Source organism: Quercus lobata, chromosome 3 (genome assembly GCF_001633185.2).
Source record: "Quercus lobata isolate SW786 chromosome 3, ValleyOak3.0 Primary Assembly, whole genome shotgun sequence".
NCBI lineage: Eukaryota > Viridiplantae > Streptophyta > Magnoliopsida > Fagales > Fagaceae > Quercus > Quercus lobata.
The window spans coordinates 4,246,858-4,254,625 of record NC_044906.1 but is presented as its reverse complement, the minus strand read 5'-3'; the positions used below and the strand labels follow the sequence as shown (position 1 = coordinate 4,254,625).

At 33.3% G+C, this 7,768-nt stretch overlaps 1 protein-coding gene across 1 annotated transcript; it reads left to right on the top strand.

Moving 5' to 3' along the window:
• Window positions 1-329: 329 nt before the first annotated feature.
• LOC115981748 (glutathione synthetase, chloroplastic) lies at window positions 330-7,471 on the top strand. Its single transcript, XM_031104090.1, has 12 exons — window positions 330-966; window positions 1,519-1,688; window positions 2,452-2,527; window positions 3,035-3,165; window positions 3,800-3,922; window positions 4,017-4,097; window positions 4,337-4,417; window positions 4,518-4,587; window positions 5,622-5,743; window positions 6,525-6,664; window positions 6,752-6,944; window positions 7,196-7,471. The coding sequence occupies exons 1-12, from the start codon at window positions 574-576 to the stop codon at window positions 7,317-7,319; spliced, it is 1,704 nt and encodes a 567-aa protein (XP_030959950.1). The 5' UTR covers window positions 330-573; the 3' UTR covers window positions 7,320-7,471.
• Window positions 7,472-7,768: the final 297 nt, after the last annotated feature.

The window sequence follows — 7,768 nt, the reverse complement described above, 5'->3', positions numbered from 1 at the left end:
TCAAACTATTTTATAGATATAAGAGCACATTTTACAATAAAAAAAATTAAGAAAAAAATTATATTTCTATAATTATTAGACCAAATTTTTTTTTTAAGAGCATCATTGGACTAATTTAATTATATGAGAGGTAACTCTTATTTTTGTATACTAAATTTTAAAAATATAAAAAAAATTATATATATTTAAAAAAAAATTCAAAATTCCCCCCCAAGTTCCAACCTATTACTTACCTCCGCCCCTAGTAGGTCGTACTATTATATTAGTTTATATTCACTTTATTGTTTTCTCAATCATATCCTTAACAAATTCTTAAATTTGCAACAGATTTTCCTTTCATATTTTTCCCCGAAATTGTTTTTGCAGGATTCGAGAATCTCTCGTGTTTGTATTCTTTTTGATCTCTCTTTCCCCGAATAATAAATGCCTCTCTTAAAAAGAGGGACTTAAAAAAACATTCCTAATGTTTCATTTGGAACACGTACATCTCAGCAACCCCACAATCAATCAAAGTAAATGTAAGCCCAAAATCAATTTGGGTCAAAACAAGCACAAATCTCCGAAAGCAAATTCATGGGTGCTGCTTATTCCTCTTGCTCCACTCACTCCCTCACTTTTTCCTCTCAGACCCTTTTCTCCTTTCCTACTATCACCACAAAAGCCTCATCAAAATCCAATCTTGAATCAAAGTTCAACACATTTTTGTACCCAACAAACAAAATCTTCAATACCCATTTGGCAAAACCAATAAAAACCATGGCACAGACCTCTTTTCCTTGTTCAGGTTTGGCTGTGAAGTGTGGGAAAGTTGAGGAGGTGGAGACTCAGGAAGAGGGGTGTGTGAGAAAACCAACACCCATGTTTGATTATCATGGGATTGATCAGGATTTGATTCAGGAGATGGTTTATGATTCTCTTGTTTGGAGCTCTCTCCATGGCCTTGTTGTTGGTGACAAGTCTGCTCAGGTCAGTGGACATAGAGGATGATCCTTTTGAATCTCTCTCTTTCTTGTTAACTTTTTGTGGCGTTTAAGGTATTTTTTTTTTTTTGGTTGTTTTTGATTGGTTTGCTGTTCCTCTGGTTGTTTAATATAAGTTTCATATCTATTATTACTTATTTATATATATTTATGTTGTAGTTTCTTTTTTAAAAAATGAGAATATCAACTTGGTTCAGCATTTATTAAATATATTGATGATTGGGTATTGTTCATTTTAGTTTCATGGGAATCAAAAGCATAATGTAAAATGTATAGATTTTCGTATGAGCCTGATAGTATGGTGCTCACATTCTGAGTTTATAATAATTTTCATAAAAAGCTAGAGAGCTACATCTTAATTGTTCTGATTAGGAATTGATATTAAGTTGTTGGTAGCCTAGCAAAGAAGATTAAGTTTGATTTTCTTCTTTCTTTTGGGAGGGTGATGGTATAGGCCTTGACACACAATGTAGGAGATTATGCCCTTTATGTTGTCAATATAGACTAGAATTTGATGTTTGGGTGCCTCAAATTACAGAGATCAGGAAAAGTGCCTGGTGTAGGCTTGGTACATGCTCCATTTGCCTTATTGCCCGTGCCATTCCCAGAAAGTCATTGGACTCAAGCGTGTGAGTTGGCCCCTATATTCAGTGAACTTGTTGATCGAGTAAGTTTGGATGGAAAATTTCTACAGGACTCATTGTCCAGGTACTCTCTTTCTCTCTCTCCTACATACAAACACACAGTCCAATTATTATTATTTACGCGATTGCATGAATATTAACAAACAGCTTAATTTATTGAACTGAACAAAGCATCATCCAACCCACTTGGCATGGGTATTGCCAAACAAGTTCCAGTATTTCACCCTATTAGGTTTTCATTGCTGAATCACTGTCTTGATTAAGTTGGCTCATAGTTTGAAGCATCTCTACCATTTTCTTCTTGTTCCTGTTGAGAATTACCACCAACTTCTTGCAAATATATATAGATTTAAACATTAACTTTCTTTCTGTGCCACTCTTCCATGTCAACATGCTCATATCAATTGTGCTCACTATCCCAATAAGGTGGGATTAATGCTTTTTTTCTTGTTGTTGTCTACTGTCCATCCAATCATTTCTAAGCTTTCCACCTAGCCCTTCTCTCTCTCTATCTCTCCCTCTAATGATTGGCATCAATGTTTTTTGCACTACTATGTCGTTGGTATCTGCATTGCATATTAATAAAATAGTTTCACCACCACTCTAGCATGTCCTTGTCTTTATCGCACGTGTTTCCTTAAAGCTTATATATGTCAATTTCACAAAATTCCTTTTACAGCTATATTGCTTCCTGTCTATCTACCTTTAAGCTTGATAACTTCTACTTCTTGCCTCTGTTTTTCTTCAATTTCAATTTTCTCTCAATTGGTTAAAGAGATTGAAGATACTTGTGAATTGATATTACTCTTCTATCCTTCACATTGCAGAACTAAGAAAGCAGATTCTTTTACCTCCAGACTTTTAGATATTCATTCCAAGATGCTAGAGATTAACAAGAAAGAGGTAAGCGTATATTGATAGGGTATATGGACTCAAATTCTTGTGAGATGCTTTATTTTGATCTTTATAGAGCTACTTGGTCATTTACTTGAGTGTTTTTTTAATTCTTTTTTATAAAGTTTGAGGGTACATAAATGAGATTTTCTTTTAATAGCCAATGAATTTACCTCAAATAGCACTTTTCTACCATTAAGATCAGGATGGTTGGCGAATTTGTGGGTTCGAAACCCATTGGACGCATGTGTAATTTACCTATCATTCAAAAAAGAAAAAAAGATTTTATTTTAATAAATAAATACATTTTGAGTGATAGTTACATGTATGTTTTGTTAAATGAAGGGTACGCTCTGCTCATAAAAGTGATGAAAGATAAACAGAATCATTATGGTATTGTGTAATTCCCTACAACCCTTACACATTAGTTTCATTTTCTTAAAATTCGACAAGGTACTGTAATTTTTATTGTTGAGTCGTGGGGAAGTTACTAATCTTTTTTAATTGTGTACATAGGAAATACGCTTGGGTTTACATCGCTCAGATTATATGCTTGATGAACAAACAAAATTGCTCCTCCAAATTGAGCTGAATACAATTTCATCTTCATTCCCTGGCCTTAGTTGTCTTGTCAATGAGCTCCAAAGGTTGAGTATTTTGTGGAATTTGCATCTCAAATCTTATTAAAGATTTTTTATTTATGAATAATCTTTTTTGAGAATTTCTTGAAAATTTTGTGTGCTGAGTTTGATTTCTCGCATTGAAGTGGCTGCAAAGATTTTCTAGATTCCTTATTTTATGTTAAAAGGCCGTGACCCATGAAGCAGACACTATATACTGGTCCATCTTGATCAAATTAAATGATCTCTGTACAGGCAAGGAAAATTCTCTTGAGCCTTCAGTAATGGAATGGGAATTAGAATAATGAAACAAAGCTCTTCAGAACTGAATTTTCGATGTGACTTATCTAGTATGTCTTTGCCATTCATTTATGGAAAAAAATCTGATCATACATAATATGACCTTAAAATTTATGTTAGCACCATCTTGACATGGTTGTTGTCCTGCCTGTTTCAATTTGCTTCAGCAGTTTGCAGTTGTTTCCCTGTTTTTTGGCCCTAGGACCATAATGCTAACACTTTGGTCTGCTAGAGATATCATTTATAAATTAACCTTTGGATCATAATTAGTGTTTTTTGTATATCTTCTGATGCATATTTGGGAAATGTAATAACAAAGAATGATCAAGAAGTATTTCAACGTCTACTGTTCATTCTGCAGAAGCTTACTTAATCAACATGGTGAAGACCTTGGATTAGATCCTAAAAGGATTCCTAGCAACTCGGCTGTGAGTCACTTTGTGGAGGCATTTGCTAAAGCCTGGAATGAATATAATAACCCGAGGTTAGATTTGAAAAGATGATTTCTCTGCTTCTTTTATGCTGCTGCATTCACTGGGGGATTTAATATGTATTTTACTGTGAATAAAATTATACAGGGCTGTAGTTATGTTTGTGGTTCAGGCTGAAGAACGTAACATGTATGATCAACATTGGCTTTCTGCCGTTCTGAATGAAAGATATCCTTTTTGTGTCTATGACACACTCCCATTATTTGAAAAAGACTTATGGTGCTTCTAAGATAGCATTTGGGTAAAAAGTACATACTAAGCGTAACTACTTGTCAGCTATTGTTTTTTTTTTTTCTATTCTAGAAAATTATTTGCCATATATTTTTTATTTATTATTTAGAATTTTTTTGGCAAGAAAGCTTTTTTCCAGAGTCAGCAAAGACTTAACTTCCTTAACTTTATAACACACATAACATTAAAACTATTCGGAAAACATTGGCAGAAATTGATGCAGAAGGAGAACTTTTACCGGATGGAACACTTCTCGTGTATGTAGCCTTACGACTCGGAATATTTTTCCTTATCTAGATTTGATGCTTTACTATGTTATATTTCTGAATTTAATATACAAAATCTTTGCACTTGCAGGGGTGGCAAAGCAATTGCAATTGTTTATTTTAGAGCCGGATATGCACCAAATGATTATCCCTCAGAATCGGTAAGCATTTAAGTCCTTAATGTCACTTAAACATCTGTCCTGTCATTGTTGAGATTGACAAGGTCTGCCGGGTAATCCTGTGCCTCTTTATATTTTCTATAAAGTCTGGAAAAAACTACTTGACTGTGAATGGTTGTACACCATGAGAGCGGATATCCAATATCATTTTTCAAGAATCAGTTCATGCAGAGTTGTGAATGCTAAACCTTCCTAATATCCATAAGTGGGAGATTTTACTGGAAATTTAAGTGTGTGCATGACAGTATATGTGATGGTTTTTTTTTTCCTTTTTTTTGGGGGGGGGGGGGGGGGGGGGAGTGTTGTTTAATTGAGTGACCATGATTTATAATTTAGATTGTATGGAAAGGCACCAAACTATTCCTTACTTCATCATTAGATTTATATAGTTCAGTTTCTTTTATGTCCTTTTTGTAAATTTTTTTTTTGGTGTGTGTGGATAATTTGATAGTTGGGGGTGGGGAGATTTGAACCCTGGATGTCTCTCTTGGAAACACCAAGAGGTGCCAACTAGTTGAGCTACAAGGCTTGGCATTTGAAAAAGTTACTAAGTTAAAACTTAATGTCTTGCAGTTATCTTCAACTTTTTCAAAGATATTTCTTTTTTATCTTTTTTTGGGGGTGGGGGGATAACACAGATCATTAAAGCTTTGGATAATTTCTAAATCTGGCAATGACTTCTAACTTTTTGAGCTTTTTCTGCTGGTTACATGCTAAATCATTTCTAATGGTTCACAACCATAAAACCCAATGACTCGTGGCTCAAATGGCACTTTCTCTTCTCAAAAGTGTTGATAGAAGGTGAGGTTATGGGTTCAAAACTCACTAGGTGCATAGGTGACTTTACCAATAAAGAAAAGGTTCACAATCATAAAATGCTAATATCCATATGCTGGAATATCATTATACCAAGCCAACAATATGTTTTGATACTTCAATGCTAAAAGATGGGTTGAGCTCAGGATATGATGTCTATGATATGATTTTTTTCATACTCATTCTTACTCAATTTGTAGGAATGGAGAGCTAGGCTACTTATGGAGCAGTCATCTGCCATCAAGTGCCCATCAATATCTTATCATTTAGCAGGAACCAAGAAGATTCAACAAGAACTTGCAAAACCCAATGTACTTGAGAGGTATAGCAGGATTATGTGTTTGAAAGCAATCTCCAAAAAAGATTGGTACTGAAAGCTAGAAGAATTGTTAATAATAGGTTAATGCAAATAATTTTCGTGTGAAACTGCATATATATAGTGTTAAGTGACTTACCTTCAACCCCAAGAAATGCCTTCTAATCTCTACTGAAAGTGGAGGAGGGACTTTAATTTATTCAAGAGACTAGAATCTGAAGTACTTTACATGTTTACAAGCTAAAACAATGATAGAAACGTTTAGGTTATGTTTGGTAACTGTTTTTTCCCTTACTTTCTGTTTTCAAAAACAATTTTCTACTTTTGGGATTAAAAAACTTGTTTAGAAACTCAAAATGGATAGAAAACAAAAACTGTTCTTAAAACTCAATTTGTGGAGGAAACTAAAAATATGCAAAATGTTATTTTCAGTTTCTAATTTTCAAAAATCAATGAAAAAATGCATTTAATTTAATGAATTTGTCTCATTTAATAAGTAACAACATATTTTAGTATTTTCTATTTTTTTCTTCAATTTATTTTTTATTTTTTATTTCAACTAACCAAACATGTTTTTGATTTCAAAAATACAAGAAATTTTTTTTTTCTTTATATTCCCAAAAAAAAGTTTTTGAAAATAGAAAACAAAAACTGTTACCAAACATAACCTTATATTTCACTCTTGCATTTTACTTCTGAAAATTATCGGTACCTTACTTTTTCATAATTATAGCTGAACATCTTTGCTCCAATTATTCCCTAAGCTTTTGGGCCTTCACTTTAACAGGTTTCTTGACAATAAAGAGGACATTGCCAAACTGCGGGAATGCTTTGCTGGTTTGTGGAGTTTGGATGACTCAGATATTGTCGAAAAGGCAATTGAAAAGCCTGAGCTGTTTGTTATGAAACCCCAAAGAGAAGGCGGAGGTCTCATATATTTCTAAACTGAACTTTGCTATTCTTGTCACTAATAACATTATTAATTTTTTTTTTTTTTTTTTCATTCTACTTCAGGTAACAATATCTATGGTGTTGATGTGAGGGAAACCCTCCAAAGATTGCAGAAGGAAGGGACCGATGGAAATGCAGCTTACATTCTAATGCAAAGGATATTCCCAACTGTTTTCCCCACATTTTTGATGCGTGATGGCATTTGTCATAAAGACCATGCCATTTCAGAACTTGGGATCTATGGTGCTTACTTGAGGTACGTTAGCTTGCAAGTTATGCAATGGAAGTTTCCCCAAGCATCCCACCTCCCCTCCCAAAAAAAAAAAAAAGCATATAGGAATGTGTTTAGAGGCACATGTTTCTGTCACTTGATATTGTACAAATGCGTTTTGCAAAACAAATTTCATACCTCCATTATTTGTAACATACCAAGCAACCACTACCTGCTGCATATTTTTCACATTTCTCGATTGCAAAGTACTAATAGACTTGGTCTGGAATGTGCAGGAACAAGGACAAGGTGATCATGAATGACCAGTGTGGTTTCTTGATGCGGACAAAGATATCTTCATCGGATGAAGGTGGTGTCGCAGCAGGATTTGCAGTCTTAGATAGTATATATTTGACTTGATGGAGCTGGCCTATTAGTTTTCAACTCAAATAAACCAAGAGAACTTGTCATTGATTTTATGCGCTTGTGAGCATGCAACACCTATCACAAAATTCCATGATCTTGATATTTGACAATGCTCAGTTTTATTAAAACACGATAATTTTATTAAATGTTTGTGAATTGATTTTTTATTTTACTATATCGTGTATTGTAACGTGAACACAAACATTTAATAAAATTATAAAAAATTATAAATATACATATACAAAAAGTATATTAATTATAAATTTTGAATATATTCAACTAATAATCAATTTAATCATTACATAAGTAATAATATTTAACAAAACCAAGTAAATAAATCAAATTAACATATGTTTGTAACATACATATTCAAGTTGATTAAACTTAGAAGTAATAACAATTCATTATATATGAGCCAAAATAATAATTTTTTTTATCATCTT